This window comes from Ammodytes marinus (genome assembly GCF_949987685.1).
Source record: "Ammodytes marinus genome assembly, chromosome: 6".
In the NCBI taxonomy this organism is placed as follows: Eukaryota; Metazoa; Chordata; class Actinopteri; order Uranoscopiformes; family Ammodytidae; genus Ammodytes; species Ammodytes marinus.
The window spans coordinates 7827343-7848983 of record NC_137235.1 but is presented as its reverse complement, the minus strand read 5'-3'; the positions used below and the strand labels follow the sequence as shown (position 1 = coordinate 7848983).

Sequence of the window (21641 nt, the reverse complement as noted above, 5' to 3'; positions counted from 1 at the left end):
TCTAACTTTGGCTAACGATTCTAGCTACTTTATGAAAACAATTAGTTAGGCTAGTTAGATAGATAGAAAGATAGATATACTTTTTTTATTTCTTAATTTTTTTGCCAGTGGGGAAATGTAATGTTAACTTTAAGGACCGCCACAACGTGACTAACAGCTTTAGCCACGGAGCGTTTTAACAGACAGTTAGTTACTACAAGTGTGACAGTATTTATTTTGATAAATTATATTGTTGATTTGTCACTTATCTACTAATATCTTACTCCTACAGTTGTTAGTAAGAACACTTCATACTGTTTTTCTATCACGTAGATTTGTGTAAAAAAAATAGCTATACAAACATTTCTGTTTTCAGCAGGTTGGACATAACCTTTTGGGCGTAGGCCTACAACACATATGGACAAAAGTAATCCAAATACACAGTAGGCTAGTGTTTCCTATGGGCACTTTAATTCCATTTGGCATTACAAATATAAACAAAACAATGGACAACAAATACTTTAACAGGATTGTGTAGAAAATTGGATGACCAAATTCAGGATAATGAGTGATGAAAACGGTGTGCTTAAAGACAAACACAATTTGACCAAAGCTTTCTGATAGGAGCACGGTGCTTTTTTTTTTTTTTTACAACACACACCTCAACTGTTGAACATCATATTGCATCCTTGTATAGACACTAAATACAACTTAGATTTTTTTATATATAAGAGCACGTGAAAAGGACCGAAGGTGATCACAGTTCTGCAGCTCTGGCTCTGATGTTGTTCGATGGATGAACCTTTTAGCGAGGACTAATGCACCCTACGGAATATAATTTTAGCCATTTAATCAAATTCTTAGATGTTTGCACATGATCACAGCAGAGATGAAATCGAAATGTCAAGTGTGTGTTCATTCAAATTGATGACATATAATATTGACTTGTCATTTTCACATACAGGTAGGAGTATCGAAGTAGTGCTTCGATTTTAAAGTTTACTTTGGTGTTGTGACGCATCAGCCTGAAATAGGCTTCTTGGTAGTGCACTGCACAGTAGCTTTTCTGGTGTTCATTAGTGAAAACAGCATGCACCGAGAGGCTAACTCATGCTCCAAAATACCCTGCTACCTACAGTAGGTGGATTTTTATTTCATAGTGAACAGGCAAAATGTGAAGAATCTTGAGAGCATTTAACAGGAAGCTGCAGTTACTAGAACTATACATAGGATTCTCATTATTTTGCAGGTGACTTAAGTACATATTTATTTTATTTTACAGTCTTACTTAACACAGTGTCAAACCAGTGTGTGTGTGTGTGTGTGTGTGTGTGTATGTGTGTGCGCGCACGTTGATTTATTTATTTTTATTGTATTTTTTTTTAAAGTGCAGTAGCATTATTTTCCAGTTTTTCTGCAATGTCACAACAATTCATGGTCTAACATGTGTACAATGCTAAAGTTTTTCTAATCAAATCAGCGAAAAATAAGGAATGTGAACAAAGTTATGAGTGACTTCTCAAAGCACCAGTCAGCAACTGCTCCCTTGTGAATATCACTGATCCTCTCACTTCATTCAAAGCACAAATAACTGTCTTTCTTCACTCCACGTCACAGGTGAAACAGGATCCCCACATACAGTAGACACATGTACGTGGAGAACAGTCAAACGGATGGCACGACAACGGCACGGTTCAGAGATGAATGGGTGAGCGAATGAGTGCAAAACTGCCAGTCACTCCGTACTAATTAATGCATGTGAGTTTATATATACACAGTGTACAGTTTGTGCAATTAGGGGAAGAATACGAAGACGGGCTATTGCAGGTAACGGTAGACTTTAAAGCAGTGGTTGCCCGAATCTGCAACCACAACATGTCCGTCGGATGTGAGAGCCAGTCCCTGTGGACCGTACAGAGGGTCTGCTGACGTATTGATGTAGGACAGGAACGAACCACTGCCATCAAACACCTGAGAGAGAGAGATAGAGAGAGAGATAGAGAGAGAGAGAGAGAGAGAGAGAGAGAGAGAGAGAGAGAGAGAGAGAGAGAGAGAGAGAGAGAGAGAGAGAGACAATTACTTGACTCAATATTGTTTTGGATAAAGTGTAATCAGATTTTTCTGCACAGGCAAAAATCAAATACTGTAAATACCAACGATGTAACGTGATATTAACTACCCTTGTACATTTGGCAGACGCCTTTTGCCATTTGTATATTGGTCAGAAGATAAGGCACAAATATCCAAATTCAAATAAATGTGCATGACATCAGATGACCTTTAAGGTATGGAAACTAAACTAGCCAAAAAGACATACATTGAATTCCACATAGCAATAAGTGCAGTAGGGGTAAAGGTTTACTTCTGATTGGATTTTCTATATTGTTACAGTTAGACTTGTTGTACTGACTTGTATCCTGCTGTTGCCCCAGTCTGCTACGATGATGTTTCCATTGACATCCACTGCCACTCCTGTGGGGGCGTTGAACTGGCCGTTGCCTTCACCGTTAGAACCAAACTTCAGCAAGAATTCTCCTTCCGTGTTGAACACCTACATTATGGTGTTTAAAGGGTGTCAAAGCGGACACAAAATAAAATTACAAAAAGTAATATGTCAATTAAAGAGCTTTCTTACTGAAAAAATATTATCAGACACAACTACCAAGATAATACAAGAGAAAAATCAATGTAAAGGTAAAATCATACAGGCCAGCATTTTTATTGGTTGACATTATTATTATTATTATTATTTTAATTTTCAGCACAGGACTTCTGTACACGTCCACCGCTCTGATGTTGCACATACCTTGACTGAGTGGTTGTGGAAATCTGTTACAATGATTTCATTATTGTTGTTGACAGCTGCAAAGTGAGGGCCTGCATTTAAAAAAAAAAACAACAACAGCAATGTCTCAGATAGGTACTGTGGCATTCAGTTAAGACAACTTCATTGCAGAAAGTATTGAGGGCATGCAAGTTAATAAGTAGATGACTGTATTTGATGACAACAACAGTATTTATACCATTACCAATGGTGTTGCATGCGGTTTTAGTATTACTATAATGACCATTTAATTCATGAATTAAATGTCCAATAAAACAACCGTTTACTTTATGGTTTGAGCTGATATCAGTGGAAAAACGTCTGTCTACTAAGTTTTCTTTTTTATAAACTTTAAAATTTTTAAGAAAGAAAAACCTCCAGGATAGTGAAAGGTTATGGGATCTTTATGGGTCCTGGTTTTGGCATTCGTCTTCATTCCACATGCAGAGGTGTGGGCTGGTTGGAGAGAGAGACTGTAGGGGGCAGTGCACATATTACCATTGAGTGTACCTGCAAACTGCCTGTCACCGTTGCCGCGGTTACCAAACTTTGTGACCAGCTTGCCGTTGATCTGAAAGATGAAGACGCAGCAGGCCTTGTTGTCCACCACGATGATGTGGCCGTTCCTGTCCACCGACACGCCTTTAGGGCCCATCAGCTTCCCCGAGCCCATCTTATTCTGGAGGAGGCAAGCATTTGACATGATTGGCAACCCATACAAACAGTAATAGAGGCAGCGTAATTTCAATATGAGTAAACTTTATTGCCCATTACATGTATACATTCAATTATATGTATACAGTTGGAAAAGGATTTTGATGTTACATGGGCATCTTTCATTTTCACACTGCAGCTCTTGTGTAAATGTAAGAAAGTAGGTCAACTTCTATCAAACTAATATATTTTAAATAACCTAAAGAGGGCACTGCATCTTTTCAGGCGTTCATAGCCTATATCCTAAACGCAGTTTTCATAGTATACCCTCCGCAAATAAAAGTTAATGTTTTAACATTGTTTGATGTAAGGCAAAGTGATTCCAGAGGTTTTTTTAGATTATTTTTTTATTTTTTTTATTTTTTATGCTTTATTGATAGTGTAGAGACAGAGTTGAAATGGGACAGAGAGGGGAGTGACATGCAGAGAACGACCGCGGGCTGGAATCGTACCCGGGTCCATTGCTGGCCGAGGCCCATGGGGGGGACGCCCTACCAACTGAGCAAAAGGGCGCTCCCTTTTAGAGCCTTTTTAAAGAACATTTAGATGATTATTGGGATATTTTTGTGAATGACAATTATTTTGGCCAGGATAGCAGTGAGGGGAGATTTTCATAATGTCCCATGCCTTAGTATGGCATTTAATACTAGTACTTCTGGCAACAACCTCCTTGATAACAATCCTTCTAGTATTGTTCTCTGTGAAAATAAAATCTTCATAGTTGTATATATTTTTTCATTTCATTTAACCTTTATTTATATTTGAGAGATTGATTGAGGGGCTGGTGACCTCATTGCAATGATGTCGAGTCAAATAACGTTACCCCATAGACAGTCTGAGTATAAAATAAAGACTTACCTTAAACTTGCCTTCGGGTGAAAAGATGCTGACCCATTTGTTGTCGTAGTCGGCGATGATGATGTCACCGTTGGGATGAACGGCCACGCCTGTCGGCCGCTGCAGCTGACCCGGAGTCCTGCCCCGCACACCGAAACGGCTCCTGAACTGACCGTCGTTTGAGAAAATCTGAAGCACAGAAACTTCCGTTTTAAATCAACCTCAAGTCAATTCAGCAACGTTTCCTTTGAGGCGGTAAAGTGCAGTGGCAGCATTGTTCAGGGGAACTGAACAGTGAAGTTAAAGTGCTCCACCAGTGACCTGTCAATAAAACATGACTTTACTGCAGTTCTTACAGTAGACGCAGGGCAGGGGAAGAGATGTTTACCTGGACACACTGGTTGTTGCTGTCTGCTATCAACACCTTTCCCAAAGACGAGGCAGCCACTCCCTGCAGGTTAGTGAACTCCCCTTTGTTTCTTCCCTTTGTACCTGGAAAACACGTCAATAACCATATGTATACAGTATATTATCAATGGTGATGTGACGAGTTGGTTTAGAACTATTCAATCTTATGTGAAATGTAGTTTGGACAAGTTAAATGTATTTTGCTACACTGAACATTTCTTCTCCGTCACTGTTGCTTTTGTTCTGTAAAATATATGAAAACTACTATTTAATTATGAGTATCTAGTGATAACACGATTCACAAGTGTTGTAAAACATTTTGTAGGTCATGTTTGAACAGTTTTGAGCAGATAGAAGATTAATTACATACAGCTACATCAACATTTTGGTCAGCCCTCCTCCAAAATGTTTGCTTTCTCACCGATTCTAAAGATGAGGTCGTCCTCGATGGGGTTCTCTTTCCTCCTCCCGGTGCTGTACATGCTGGCTGGCCTCTTGATGGCCTTCTGCTTGATGTGACTGCTGCCTGGAGACTTCAGCCTCTTCTTCAGGCCGTCCGACGTCGGCGACACATCTATGGACTTGGTGGCCTTCATCTTGAAGGGGCTTCCTTTGATATGTTGGTCGTATAACCGTAGCGATAAGTGAAAAGTCCCCTCTTTAGGAGCTGTGAAGAGATACTCGTAAGTGCCATTCTTGTTGTCCAGGATCTCTCCCTCGCCCTTGCTGCCGTCGGGTGAGGAGATTTCTGCAGTGATGACCGCGTTGCCCATCTTGCACAGCTCTCTGTCTTTGTCCTTAGTGGTTATGGTGATGGACGTTGCCATGCCCACCACACAGTGCCGCAGCCCTTCGCCGGTCGCCACAGTCTCGGAAGCGACGGCGTTGGTGGTTACTATGGTGCCCAGGTTGTGGATGGACTTCTTCAGTCCCTCCATCTCTAACAGGTAGTCCAGCTGGTGGTTCTCCCCGGGCTGCAGGGGAAGCTCCTGACTGGCCAGCTCCACCAGACGCTCACTCATCTGCTTCTTGACCAGCAGCACCTCGGCCTCGCTGCCGTGGCTCAGCGCCTGCTCCGTGAAGCTACAGCTGCTGTTGATGCCGTCCTGGCCTGTCAGCAGGGTGTCCAGCTGTGCCTGGAGCACCTACACACACAGACACAAGAGGGCAGCAGAGTTACTTTGTGACTATAGATAGACCAGTGGTTCCATTAAATTGCATTACATTACATTTCATTTAGCTGACACTTCTATCTAAAGCAACTTCTAGGTGCATCCAACCATGAAGGTATACACCCAGAACAGCAAGAATCATGTGCAAGTGCATCAGCTTCAAATAAGCATAACTTCTAAGTGCTACATGTAAGTGCAACATGTAGATGCAACATGTAAGGGCAATTTTTTATTTTTTATTAAACCAATCATGGTATTCTTAGTCAAGGTGCAGTCAGAAGAGATGTCCTGATTCCAACCATTTTAGACTTCTGACCCTTTAAGAAAACAGGTCAACCAAAGAATGATTTGCCTTGCTAATAGGCATGCATTCAGATGCACTAAAATGGCTAGACATTGTACTATCTCTCACAAAAATCCAATCCTAATTGTGAATAGATGTTTTTTTGCTGCTTGATCCTTTATTCCACAGAGAGAGACTGTCCTTCAGCATTAAAATCCCACACATAAAAACCCAACCAGGTCCTTTAATGTGTAGAAGGGCAAGTGAACAATGATCAATGAGGGATCAATATGGGTCTAAGGCATCTACCATGAATTACCACCATTAAAGCAACGAGATCTTGAAGCTACGTAGTCAAGCGCATGCTGGCAGATACATACAGACGGCTGCTGTAATTCCCCTGTCCTCAAACACAGCTGCAGGGTTGCTGCAGTGTCTCATGAAAAACAGATGAATATCTGTAAGATATATGGCTACATCATGCTGTGGTGACCTGCAGACATCTGACTGTGAAACCACTGTTACAGTTTAAACATACAGTATCCCAACAGTCAACAGAGAATATCTCTAGAAACGTTGGCAAGCCAGTATGAGATTCCAGATTTTCTCTCTCATATCATTACACTGTTAACTTTAGCTTAACTTCTCTGTCTATTCTTGACAACTGGCACCTGCTACACGTGTTGTGGCTTTAGGGCACAATTTTCTTCTGTGCAAAACAAAAAGAAAAACTAACACCCCACCCAGTTCTAAATGTAACTTGAACTAACATTGTTGATTCACGCAGCAACGTGTACACGTTTGCAAATGAACAAAACAAATTTGTCAATGCCCATTTCAGGGAAACTGGATTGCAGCCACTTTGGTCAAATATAAATGAACACATTACTGCTAACTCATCACGTAAACTCATAGTTATTTCATAATTTTGTAACAAACGGGAATTTGTGATACTTTTCTGAGGTATTTCATGCATAAAATCATCACCCATCATGCATTGGATAAGCTATATGAATGTGTAAGTATAAAGCTAGTTATAGCGAACAAACAAGTCACATTTAAATAATGAAATCTCTCAGTATGACGTTATATCTCAAGAATACGTTATATTTTGCTAATGTACTTGAACATTTGACTATTTCTCATTGTTAGTGTGACACCATAATTAAAAGAACCAACACAGACTCACCCCCATCTGTTCATCATCCTCTTCAACAACAGAAGCCATTAAGGAATTTATCTCAGACTGGAGTCAAATGTATCATCTAAACACCTACTATTTTACTTCTAATTAGACAAAGTCACACTCTGAAGCTCTTAAAACTGGCGTACTGTCCATAAACACTGTAGGAATAGAGATCAAGTCTCATAGTGAGAGCCCTTGCTGTGTGTGCAGCATGCAGAGCAAAGCTTTGCCGCTTTCCCTGGCTGCATAGGACACACCCAAACCATCCCAAGTGTGTAGCCTACACACAGTGCACTAGCTCCATCTAGCTACGAGCAACAACAACACAGCTGAAAGTCACCCATCTGACTTTCCCATGGGCGCCAGTGTTTACACTGCAGCACACCAGTAGGTCAATTATAAATCATTTGCGACCCATGTGATGGAGCTGCTCCCTGAGGGGGGCGGCCACTCCCTCCTAACCAGACTAGACGATTGGTCATTTAAATCTCCCCCCTCGTTCTGCCTGTTAATCCCCTATCAGACCAGCTGAGCCCCTGACACATTGCTCAGCAAAAACAGTATATTGCTCAGTTTCATTCTGTATTTTCTTTGGTCATACATTACATAAACTGTATAAGAACAAATCAGAGCTTCTTTTTAATACAACCCCTTTAAAGCTATAGTGCGTACGTTTTTCATACAAGCCATTATTAAACAAGTTGACACAAAGTTGGTTAGGCGTATTAGCTCCACAAAACTCTTTCTTTATTTCTCAGTATGTCACTGCTGACACTGGCGCAGAAGCTCAGAAAAATCCGAAGAGGCACCTAAGAAATGTTTCAGTTGTTGATACTACTTCCAAGAAAAAACCTGGACGTACAGCAGAAGGTATAAAATCCATGCACTATCACCTAAGGCGTACCCCATGTAGATTCATTCATTCACTCACTCATTCATCCAACCTTTATTTATACTCGAGAGATCATTTAAGGGTGACCCTCAAGTCAAACAAAACAATGCAAAGCAAAAACAAATACATGTAGATGCACAGACAGTGTTGTTGTAATGACTCAGAATTCCTCATGGGGGCAACATATCAGCAACATGCTGATACTTGTGACCATACCTAGAATGGATCAATGTCTAAACCAAACATCCAAGTGTAACACTGAACTCACACTCTACATGAGATGTGCTTGTTTTCCTATTTACCTTCTGCTTGAGGCCATAGTTGACCTCCAGCTCCATGAGTAAAACACTCTTGCGGACATTCAGAGTCTTCTGCAGCTCATCGAAGGTGCTGTGGATGTCGTCCTCGATGGAGCTTTTCTGATTGGTCAGCTGCTGCAGGATCTCCGACAGCGTCAGCAGGGCACAGTCGATCTCAGGCAACCTGGGAGCAGCAGAGGGAACCGGGGGAGTGAGGAGAGAGTTTCCATACAGTGAGACTTACTAACAGTCCTATGACAGAGCGAGGACAGAAAGGAGGATTGTGCTTGTTTCTATAGTGCCATCATAGTTGAGTAATGCGCATTAAGTCTGCAGTATGGAACAATGGAAACTACATAATGCTGTCGTTGTACCTCTTCTTGACGGCGTCCAGCTGGTCCTGTAACGAGGCCTTGTGTTGTTCCACAACGTCTTTAAGAGGCACAGTTGGGTGTTCTCCGTGTTCCCCGCTTGTGCACTCCTGACACATGGCCGTCTCACAAGGTGGACAGTAAAACTCCATGACCTAATGGACAGGAAAGAGTAAAGATCAGACATAATCTAAATATGGGGTGGAGGCTTAGTACAGAATTCCTTTGCAGCGTGGCTAATGGATGAGTTGGTCGGTCCATCACTTTGGTCCAAACTGAAAAATCTATTGGATGGATCTCTAATGACATTGTGTCTGAACTACTTCCCCAGCCTTACAGAACATAGACTGTATACATAGGCTGATATTTTTGGCTGAGTGAAATCTCTCAATGGATAGAATGGGATGGATTATCATGAAATGTTGTTACAGAAATTGATTTCCGCCCTAGACAAATTCTCTGGTCAAAATCTTAAGTGTCCTAACACATTGGCTTAACTTGGCTTCCACTGTAACTTGTGTTTAGTTCTAATAAGCTATCTTATTTAAGCTTCTATCTTCACGCACACATCAGTGTTACCAGATCAATATTGTAAATAAGAAACTGTTCTTAATGTTTTATTTGGAAAAGGTTAAAAAAATAAAAAATAAAATCAGTGTGACCAAAGCAGCAATTAGGAATTAATTTTGTCGACCAAAATTCATTCTTAATTGCTGCCTACATCTTCTATTTGTTCAATGTTTGAAACAGGTCCAGTGTTGTTGCTAATTCAAAGCTGTCAGTCAACCAACACACGTGTGTGTGAGAGAGGAGGTAAAATGAAAAGGCAGACCCACAGATCGTGTGTGTGAGCCTTACGTTGCCTCCATGGTTGGGGCAGGAGAGCAGTTGGGCCGTAGCCACTGTGGTGATGTTGTTGAGCGCGGCGGCCTCCTGGCTGCAGCTGTCGGGCGCCCGCTGCAGCACGTCCATCAGGTTGGTGATGAAGAAGTTATTCTGCAGCGCCGCCACACCCTTCTCCGGCAGGATGGAGGTCTGCCGGCACACGGGGCACGACAGGGTCAGGCTGTGGGCCGGGATGTAGTTCTGCAGGCACCTGGAGCAGAGCAGGGGGGAATATACAGTTGTGTTCAAAATAATAGCAGTGTGTTTAAAAAAGTGAGGCAAGATCAAAATCCTTATCATAGCTTTTATTTCCAAACACGGAAATGCATTGGGGACATTGCACATTCTATTCCAAATCCAAATATGAAGAAACTTTTGTCAAATGTTTCTTCATCTTTACACAAAGTGAAGAAAAAGGAATATTAGACTGTTCAAAAAAATAGCAGTGTCTGCATTTTTCTTTACAACTCAAACATTTACTGTATCAACTGAAAAATGCATGAAGATTTAGCTTTCCTATGGGAAAGCTAAATCTTCATGCATTTTTCATGCATTTTTTTTGGAATTGGAATAGAATGTGCAATGTCCCCAATGCATTTGCGTATATGGAAATAAAAGCTATTATTAGGATTTTGATCTTTCCTCAATTTTTTAAACACACTGCTATTATTTTGAACACAACTGTATAACATTTGAGTGGGAGCGTTATGAGTTGGATCAAAGAGGGTCTGGAGAGAGGCGTAGGAAGCTGGTGTGTGTAGACGTCGAGTAGGAAAAAGGAAAAACAAAGGACTGTATACAGAGAGTGATGGTAAGTAGTAGATATGCAGCGATTACTCAAAATACAGTAATTTTGTGCTGAATATAAATAAAACATAACGACAAAACAAACATTGAAAACGAATCAGTTATTTGACCTTGAGTCAACGATTTTGGAGAATGCTTGTTGTCATGATCACTTTGTCAAAATCAGTGAAAATCTCCTCACGATCTCCTGCCCCTTCTGTGTGTGTGCTGAATGAAAATCGGGTGTTAAACTGGTATGTAAAGAAAGGGTGCCCAGTGTAGCCAACATGCCCGTTTACAGAGCCTAGGCTGTGTATCAACACTGATTTTTTTGTACAGACAGGTAATAGAGATATTCACTGATTTGAAAAAAAAGTGATTTTAACAACAAGCATTCTCCAGAATTGCTGACCCCACCTTCAAGTGGGTGAAGAAAAGTGAAAATCTTTCCCTTCTGGCCATCTAGTGGTTGACACCTTTCGTGTCCAAAAGTGATTTACAGTAGCAGAAGTAACATTCTGGTTCGATCAAACACAAAAGCCTTTAAATAAGCCCATCCTGTCACTGTCAAGCTTTAATGTCTGGTAGTTCCTCTCAGGATTTCTGGCTCAGAAAAATGGGTTGTTTCCATGGGTACATTTTGCTATTTTGAATGCTGTATGCATTGGTTCATGCCATATTTTCCCCCACACAAATAAACATTAAGTAAGAAACAATCTTCAAAAATCTATTGCATGGTTATTGTATTGAATTGCACTAGACTATACATGTGTATTTGATAACTGGGCTCAAGTTTCTCTTTCACAACCATAATTTATAGTATATACACTATACAGTATCTATATATAAAACATCAAATAAAGTTTATACTATATTAAAGCCCAGGACACTAAACAAATAAAATAAACATTTAAACTTTAAAAATTAAACTTTAACTTTAACAGAACAGCAAATGTGATTGGATCAAATCCAAAGCAGAAATGTGATATATCAACTATAGTTCCTCCTACAAATATGAGATAATTATTTTTTTTTAATCACACACACAGGAATAAATGAATAAGCTTAAAAGTACAAAATGGCTGCATTGTTCAATGTTACGGCTTAATGACTCTCCAGAAGCAGCCAGAGCAAAGGGACGGACGGTCACAGTCCACAGTTTCTCTTTTGTGACAGAAACAAAGGCTGGTTGTCAGAGACGACGGCACCAATGCACCAAAGTCAACAGCACGGATGCAGCATCATCTCATTTTACAAAAACAATACAATATTGATTAGAGAAATCTAGAAAGTATCAAAGTATCAGCTGTACTACTGTACAATACTGGGGGTGTGCACATGCAAACCAAGTACATTTCACTCAAGCTCTGCATGCAAGTATACATTCCAGGTTCTTGAACTTTATTCCTTATTACTACACTTAATGTCATGGGGCAAATATTTTATTTTTTACTCCACTATATTTGTCTGACAGCTTTAGCTACGTTTTTCAGATTAAAACTTATAAAATCTTTCTGTCCAGTAAAAAACATGTATCTCCAAATATGGTGATTTTGAACTGGAATTTTCATAAGAGCCTAACATGGAAAAATGTTGTGTAGGATTTAAGGGTTGGAATTAATACTTTTACTTAAATACTTTTACTACAAGTAATGTTTTGAAAGCATAAAAATCCATTCATTAGTACGACAGTGTAACTCCACTCACCTCTCACAGAAGGTGTGCAGGCAGGGCAGAACTTTGGGGTTCTCGTAGCGGTCCAGACATATGCTGCAGATCAGGAACTGCTTGTCAATCTGGCGGACCACAGGGCTGGGGAGAGTGGAGCCTTCACTGGCCATCCTAAAACTCTGACATAGGCCTCCCCCTTCCTCTTACCCTGCACCCTGCCGAGGGGAACAAGTGAGGAAAAGGCTTAAAAAAGACACCACATATGATCAAACGCACAGTGAGTGGAAATCTGTGGGTTGTAAAGATCAGAGTTCAAAGCAATATGCGTCCTTCCTTCTGTGCCCTCACTGAGAGAGAGAGAGAGAGAGAGAGAGAGAGAGAGGGGGGAAATGCCAAATGCACAAACAAACACACCAATCAGCACCTGGGGCTACAGCCTTCAACTCAGACCCGTTCTTTCAGTTACAAAAAATAATTTGGCTTCAGAGCATTTGCTTATGGCCTTCATATGTTAAGGAACCACGTTAATCTGAAATACTGAAAACCTGGGCTTTTTTGCGATCACTTATTCTAGACATATATTCATACGCAGTTTTGTAATGTATGTTTTTCTTAGATTAGATCAGATTTTTTTAATTGTTGGTGTGTAATGTAGTGTAATGTATAATTTTTGTTTATTGCGATTGATGGGATTGTGTAAACTTAATTAACACAATTTAAACTGCAGGACCGGAAGATTAGATTCTAGCTAATGGGGAGCCAAATAAACAAACAAACCAAGATGGGACTTCCCTCATAGTTCCTTTGTAAGATTTCAGCTGTCACAAACCTGTACATTCATTAACTGGCCACGACAGTAATCTCTGGACTCATGTTTCCTCACATAAACAAAAAGTATCTCAGTGATGATTCATTTTTTAGGCTTGAAGAGGAAGTCTGAGAAACACTTGCAGGCTCTCGACCTCCATGATGTGAAACACTGCAGTAGCACACGGTCAGAGTGTGTGTGTGTGGGGGTTGAGTAAGATCTTCAGCTATGGCTGGATGTTATGTCATAAAAAGGAAGCACTTTGCGTTATAAATATTTGATTACAAAAGTGAAAGCGAAGCACTCTGCGTTCAGCACTCATCAGCAAAAGACAAAACAAAAAAACACTTTACTTTAATACCCCAAGACATTATATTTACTGTGATGGTTCAGTGTGGGGGGACCTATACCAGCGTGAAGCAGCCTTTTCATTGCAGCATCTATTTCAATGTCAGGCTTTTGCGTAACGTTATCTGGCAGCTAACTTGGACACAGAAAGTGTGTCAATGCTTTTATTGTCTCTTCACATTCGAGACAGGCACGGAAACAGGCCACCTCTGCTGCTAGGAGGAAACCCCTCAGGGACTGTTACTATTTCTCCTCTCCTCTATCTTCTCTTCATCTCTCTCTCTCTCTTTTATACAGGCCTCCTCCTCTCTCACTCTCCCCCTTTTCTGAAAGCAGATCCTGTAACTACAATGTGGTGATTTGGCCAGCTTGAAAAATGGAGGAGCGGTCATAATTAAGGCATCATGCTGCAAAGTGGGTTATACCAAAACTTCCAAGATGTCACATGGCTGGTATGTGATGTATTTGCTTACACATAGTTTGATGTTGAGAAAAGCTCAGTTCAGCTCGACAGAGCTGCTCTTGCAGTTGACACTGTAGCAGCAAAATAATGATTTTTACAACAACAAAGACAAGATGTTCACAATCTAGGCTAACATTCCATATTCTTGATTCATTAATGTATATGACAATACATAAACTAAATGCCAGCACAGACATGCACAAACAAATACGCTCAAGTCTCAGTCTATGTGTAAATGATTTACCAGCTTCTAAGACCAGAGAAACACAGATAAAACAGATCATCAAACATGGCAATGATTATAAAACTTAAAATTCCTCTAAATCCTGCAGCCAGCCACAACAGGACAGGACAGAAGCAGCCCTGTGCTGACGGTGCACAACAAGGTCGCAGCAGCATGCAGCCACACAGCGCTCGACTATTACATAATCAGGTCCGCACCAGCTAAACAGAATAATTCCTGCTTGGATTGAGCCGTCATCCAATACGCAGCAGAGGCTACACATGAAAGAAGGGGGAAATACTATACTGAATCAAAAGGATTTTGAGCTTTTATTTATCCCCACGTAGAGGAAAATATTGTGATAATCATAATCCATACAAACCTAAGCTTGAAACACCAGGTATTTCCAAAAAAGGTTCAATAAATGGCTGGTAATCTTAAGGATATAGGAACACTTACAGTGCTGCATGTATGGGCCGATCAACAGGCTTCATCCACTCCAACACATGGACTGAAACGCTGGCTCCATGTGTGTGGGAACGCACAGAGACTGTGTCCTGAAAATCCCTCTCAACCTGCCTTCAAGTCATGCCATCGCTGACGTGAAACGATGCTTCCCTGCAGGTGGCAGCGACGAGGCAAACCATAAGAGAGAGGCGACAGGATGTGTGTGAGCAAGACACAGACAGCTCCTCGGCTCATACACACACACACACACACACGTTAACACACAAAGTTGAGGAGAGGCGATTCAGCCAGATTGTGTTTCAGTTTTCGCTTCAGCTCATCCCCTCCCTCCCTACCCTTTTCTCTCTCTCTCTCCATCCCTCCTCACTCCCTTGTGTTCTCGGCTCTGTCCGTTTGACACATTCATTGCCCTCCTACAGTACTTTTCTGTGTGTGTGTGTGTGTGTGTGTCTGAAATAAATGCTGGCTCACTGCAGTGCAACAAGCGCATGCTGCAGTTATGGGTCCCCTGAATGGCCAATTCAGTTAAAGCCAAAAGGATTTTTTGCTGCGTGCGTGTGTGGGTATGTGGGGGGGTGTGTTTGTGGGGGTCTGTGCGTGCTTGCTGCTGACTCACTGTACACGCAGAGGCTTAGCAAGACAAAAAGATAAGACGGGCACAAATATGAAAAGATGAAAGAGGATCTGGATTGAATGAAAATATGACAGAGAGAGACCGCAAAAGCAGAGACTCTTGTATGTGCATGTATATATGCCTAGACACACACTCTCCACCTTGGCATGATGTATGACAAAGCATGAGTAGGTCAGTTCTTAACAATATGTGGTTACTCTTCATGGCCCCTTGACATGACCTGTAGGTGAACCCTACTTCCTTGTTTTTGAGAAAAGGTGAAGACTGCAGAAGGTACATGTGCTTTCAGAGGATGCAATAGAGCTCTGTGCATTTACTAGAATAAATCACCTAACAAAGAAAGCAAAGCACCAACCTTCAATCAGTGGTGACACCGCTGACTTTCTAAATAAAGCGCATGAATTACTGCCTACATCTTTGATTTGTTCCATGTTTGAAACAGGTCCAGTGTCATTGCTCATTCAAAGCTGTCGGTCAACCAAATAAGTAGATCTTTGGAGGCCAGGATTGACAATGGGGGCATCATTGTCCTGCATGGCAACTTAAATGCAGCCTTGAAAAGGAGCGTAGGAAAAATGGCTGAGATTAACACAGAAAAAACAACTCAGTTGTTATATTCTTTGATCAATGTGAAAAGTGTTAACTGCTTTTGGCAGCTGCTGCTGCAGCACATCTTAATGGTCGACTGAAAATGACATCAGCTGGAAGAATACGCACCTCACCACTGATTGGTTGGGGCAAAACAAAACAAAATAACCCTCCCTAGCTCCCTACAAGAAATCATTGAACACAATTTCGACTGAATGAATTAAGTGAAACTACATTCCATATCATAATACTTCATTATTCCTGTCAAGTATCTTTGATAAATCAAACATATCATGTCAGAACATAAAGTTTTAAGACATGAATTACTCCAATAGTTCAAGATTTTAAAAAAATAGTACATATTTTAAATAACATTTAAGTTAAAGATCATTCTGCTCAGAATCAAAATTGGTGTTTTGATAACAATGACAGTACAGCCATTGAGACTCACAATGTCTCTAGTCTTCAAGTATGTGTTATTTATAGTTTGTTCTATTTGTCAGGTGTCTTCATTAGTTTAACACATTTATTTTGGAAGTTTGACACCATTTCCAAGACTTCCAAGATTCTCGGAGAACCAAAATTTGTCTGAGAAATTGCTGCTCTCTATCCACAAGTACATAACTGTATAATATCAGTGGAGTACTTCAATTAATTTATAACAGTTCTGATATTGACAGAGCTTTTTTCACACACATTGTTATGCCTGGCAGCGCTGAGGCCGTTTCTGTGATCTCATCTCAGCCACTGCCAAACTCACTGAGCTCTGAGTCAGTAGGAAGTGGGACACAAAAGAGAAAACAAATGAAACTCCTGAGGAAAGAAGAAAACCTAACGGCCAAATAGTCAACTGTGCAGATGCATGACACAATCAATCAATTTCAAAAGCATTAAGTTGGATTCTGCTACGACTTCCAAAAGGATAGACTGACAGTTTGGTGCCAACATTAGGAACAGCTATATCAAACTTATTAGAGATTTCTTCTGATGCTCGAAAAATACTTTATTATATTAAGTAAGGATCAGTAAAGACACTGATTGTGTCTGCCAGTCAAAGGCCTAACTGCCTGTGCCATGTTTTATGGCAATCAATCTAAAAGATGTAGAAACACAGATGTGACCACACAATGATGTTCCAGTAAAAGGAATCACCAAAGCCATAATGATTAAGCAATGGACCAATCAACAGATCAACTATTTCTAGAGCCACGCTGTGAGCATGACCAATGGATAACTGGTAAGAAGACAACTTTAACTAATAGTACAAACTTATATGAACACAAACATTCACAAATTGAGGAGTAAATATGTCACTTAATGGCATTGTGTTGCTTCACTGTTCCCACCCACATCAGACAAATAAAAGCATCCGATGCTCTCTTATTCCGCCCTTCAATCGGAAAACACAACAAGAACACTAATTAATCTTAAATTTTAACTAAGTTTATTTCCACTCACCTGTATGATGGGGGAAGAGGAAATTGTTTTCAAACGGTTCTTTCAGGTATAGTTTATGTTTTGGTTTACATACATGTTACTCTGGGTCTCCCTCTGGTGTCCAGCCCACAGCTCTTTCCAGAGCACTGACCTCAGCTGTTTTTCACCATCTCTCCCTTTCTAGAAAAATAAAATGCCACGTCGCCCTGCACAATAACAACACTGCCCATAAAAGACCGCTTTAAAACTGTAAACCAGGTTAAAGACAAACAGGCGGACTCTTTTCATTCAGAGTTTTTGTTTGGAAAAGCAGATGGGAGACTCACTACACCTGCACCTTATTAAACGGTTCATAATGTTTTCTGGCGTACAACTCATTATTTTGTCGGGGCAGAAGTCCAATAGTCACATGCTGCTTCACTGCTATGCTCACACATTTGTGTCAACTGATAACAGAGTCACAGGACAGTTTACTGCAAGCAAAGCCGATATATTTCACATCAGCAATTTAAAATCAGATTTTATTATGTTAACAGTCATTTTTATTGCACTTTAATAGATGTTATGTTCCACACACCTTAACACAGTGCATTTTTTTTTAAGGTAAACCATGACCAGGAAATATTTTCAGATATAAGACCTTCTAAGCACTCATACAGGCCTTTTAGCTTCAATCTATCAACATATTTAAGGCTTGTGGACGAACCCAACAGACCAACATAGCTAATGGGCTATGCTGCTAGTATAAATACCAACTGCGTTTTGGTGGGAATAGCGGGATGTTGTTTGCCGTTTCCCCCCTTGCTGTATGCTAAGCTAGGCTAATGGAATCTTCACAGTTGCTACAAACTTAACAAGCAGGCACGAACGCGCTTTCAATCTTTTCATCTTTGAACTGTCCAACCACATTTTACCTGCAGCATGTCTATGCTTCACTTGGTTCTATACTGTGTCTGCCAACAATTCATTCTGGATACACGAGATAAGACAATGGTTCACATTTGATGACCGTAATCAGGAGAGGACAACATGGACTGAATACTACAGCAACTGTGTTGACTCTACACACTATGGATCCCACTATATCATCGGCATAACTGATTGTGTTGGTCGGATTTCAGCATTTATTTTATTGGAAATCCTCTTAGCACCTAAAGCCAGATGGTCTGTCTATAAGACTTATGTCCATTGGCAAACACACCATTTCATCAGCCAAGCAATTATTTAGCATCAGCTTTAGGAAGTTCATGTGAAATAGAAGAGAAGCCACACCTCTATATAGTGCCTTCCAGCTTTCAGTGGAATCAGGCGGCACATGGCTTCAACACTTCATTGAGCGACATAAGCCCCGTCCCTGCATTATAAGAAGACTCATTTTAATCTAGAGGATCCACTGGGGACAGAATGATGAGAGATTACAGCAGCAGGGCACGCCTTCAACCCGAACATCCCCCCTCATTCTACTCCACATCCGCCCCTTCCTCTTTGAAAAGTCTGAACAGCCTGCAGCAGCATCTGAAAACCTCCAGATGAAAGTGGACCGATCGATAGGGCTTTCAACCTCGCCCATCATGAGGGTTGTTGTTTACAATTCCTGTTATAGTCATCGTCCTTTCAAAAGGTTTGTCGGGTCAAATTGATGTTTTGTGTGGAGAAAAGAAGGCGGTACTACTCTGACTTGAACAAGGAAACCCTGTCAATGCATCACTGGGTTATACATATATCAGCCAAGCGTGCATTCTGGTGACACAAGATAAGACAATGCTCTGTTTGGGCGTCTGGGTGTGTAAGTGCATGTATTTCTACTACTCAAGCTCAAATAAAAGGCCTACAGATGTGCGAGCGTAGGGCCATTGGAGACTGTCCATGCAGCACATCTCTCATGTCAAACAGAATTCAGTGAAGCTAAAACATCGTGACGCAATGTCCAGACAGAATGCACCAACAGAAAATGGGTTTAGTCTTCCTTCTTGGCACTTCAAAATCTATTGACATATATTGTAATAAGAAACTGCTTATTGCTAAAATAGAAAAAAATATATGTGTTTCATATTGTAAGATGTATTACAATGAATATACTTTGTAGATTAACCTCAAATGTTTTTACTAGGAAATATAGGCCTACTTATTTTCTTTGTGGCAGATAGTTGGATCAAATGATCCATACCACTCACACATCTATTAAATATAAGGCTACAGCCAGAAACTGCTTACCTTTGCACAAAGACTGGAGATAGGAGCAAACAGGTAGCCTGACTGTCAAAAGGTAACACCATCTAACTACCAGCACCTCTACAGTAGATGAATTCGATAAAGATAATAAAAAAGGCATTATGTCTTGTTTGTTTATTAAGTACAAGAATCAAATTCCCTGCCAGATGCAAATAATTGCACTTTTACAGAATCCTAAACAATTCATATATCTATTAATAATTCAAAATGCAATAATTTTAATTGTTTCCTTTGTGAAAGTAGGGACTACACGACACTTTCCACACTTTCCACATCCCCTGTAGCATTAGCAGATGTTTAGCCTGGCACCGAATTAAATGAGAAAAGAAGTGAAGTAATGGGTTTGCTGTCAGAGTTGTGTTTTCCAACTTTCCTGGCAGTCAAAATGGAACAAGCTGCAGAGGGAAAGCTGTGTAGTACCTAAACCCATGTCCAAGAAAATAGCTGCAGGCCTTTTGCAAAAACTAGCTAAAAGTCAATGAGTCAGTAGGTGACCAGCGTTTCAAAATGATAACTGCGCCAGTTCTTATAGCCTGGACAATTTAATGATGCTGCTGGATGTGATATTTCATTAAATGAGCAGCTGATACATTGCCTGCCAGATTTTGTATTTTTGTTTATTCTCTGTGGATGTCATCCTGAAGCTTCCATATACTGATAAGTCAGACTTACAAACACTTTTATGTAATGGATAAATAAACAAGTATTTTCTAACCAAATGCAGATTGGGTGTGTGTACACATTGTAAGCCCTTTGAAGACAAAGGGTTGGGTTAGATAAAAAAAAGGAAATGAGAATAAAGCAAATATATTCCTGCTACTGCAGGCTATACACCTGCACAGAAAAAAGTGACTTAAAGCATTTCTCTAGAGTATGTGAACACTATCATGTAAACTATAGCTGGAACCTGTATTTCTAGTATTAATTCACAAGACTTCCTTCCAAAGATATATCCTGGAATTACAGAGGCATCTTTGAACAATAATAACAACATTTCCCTGTTGCAGAAGCCAAACAGACTATCACTCACACACACACAAAATTGATAAACACTGAATCCTGCATGAGGACTTTCTTCAAAACCGCATTGGTACCATTTGACTTCTCCTTTAAATCATAATATCTTTCCTCATGTTGTTTTTCCATCAATGACTCCCTCTTTCCAAAGCTCCTCTGCACGACATCTCTAAATCCTAAACATCCCACTTACTTTGACTCCATGGCTGCTCTGCTGTTTCTTCCCTGGGGGTGAAAACAAAACGCTTGCTCTCCGTCACCTAATCCTTCTCATCTCTGATGCGCTGTGTAGCGTGTGTGTAGTGTGTGTAGTGGACGCAGAGAGGGCAGCGCATGTGAGAGGCCTGAGCTGTTACAATAATCCAAACAGACTGACAGTGAGAGACGGGGAGGGGAGGGAGGGAGGGCCCGGCCGGTGATATAGAGAGGGAAAAAACCCACGGACCAATCAGAGATTTGCTTGAGGCAAGGGAGAAGGTTGGGCTTAAAGACTGTGCTGCTCTTTAACCCCAGAGAGTCCCAGTGGCATGAGTAAGACATATGGGGTGATGGTGGGGAAGGGGAATCTGATAGAAAGAAAAGAGAAAGGAAAACCAAAACTTCCAGCAAGAGCTTTAGATAATTTCATTATTTCAAGCACTGAACCTGGTAATCTTATTCTGTAGGCCTATTACATGCTTCAAGGTCTACTGTTTTGCCCTTTTCAGTAAAATGTAGGTGGATCAAGTTGAACCCTGATTATATTATGTGCAAAGGCCCAACGTGTACATTTAGCCAGCTGGAATGACATTCCCTTGTCAAAGATAAAACTTATGTCTTTGAAGTTTAAACAGTTGAATATTTGCACAACTGCCATTCTTGAGAATCCTTGACTTAAGAGTTCAAGAGTAACAGGCAGCTAAGTTATGCATGTAGGCTACTGTATGTAAAACCAAAAATGCTCCAAATGGTCACGATAACTGTAACAATCCTCTGATGCAGTAATTTAACAGTTAAACAAACAGGATTGTATCTGTTGCCATTTGGCCCTTGGGGACACGATGCACTGAAGCAACGCCGGTAAACAAGAGAGATGATACAACAGAACAGAAGAAAACTACAACTCAGGAGAGACAA

General features: G+C 40.6%; 1 protein-coding gene across 2 annotated transcripts; it reads right to left on the bottom strand.

Annotated features, from left to right (window-relative positions):
- Positions 1-466: 466 nt before the first annotated feature.
- Positions 467-20827, bottom strand: trim2a (tripartite motif containing 2a). 2 transcript variants are annotated; one of them, XM_080028781.1, is made up of 12 exons: positions 20719-20827; positions 12344-12522; positions 9824-10061; positions 8969-9120; positions 8598-8778; positions 5184-5907; positions 4743-4846; positions 4376-4543; positions 3302-3482; positions 2786-2856; positions 2390-2530; positions 467-1950 (listed from the first exon to the last, which is right to left on the bottom strand). In XM_080028781.1, exons 2-12 carry the CDS (start codon positions 12475-12477, stop codon positions 1798-1800), a joined length of 2247 nt encoding a protein of 748 aa, XP_079884907.1. In that variant the 5' UTR covers positions 12478-12522; positions 20719-20827; the 3' UTR covers positions 467-1797. The 2 variants fall into 2 exon arrangements, with proteins under 2 accessions (XP_079884907.1, XP_079884908.1); XM_080028782.1 differs by having other exon boundaries at positions 3314-3482.
- Between the last annotated feature and the right edge of the window lie 814 nt (positions 20828-21641).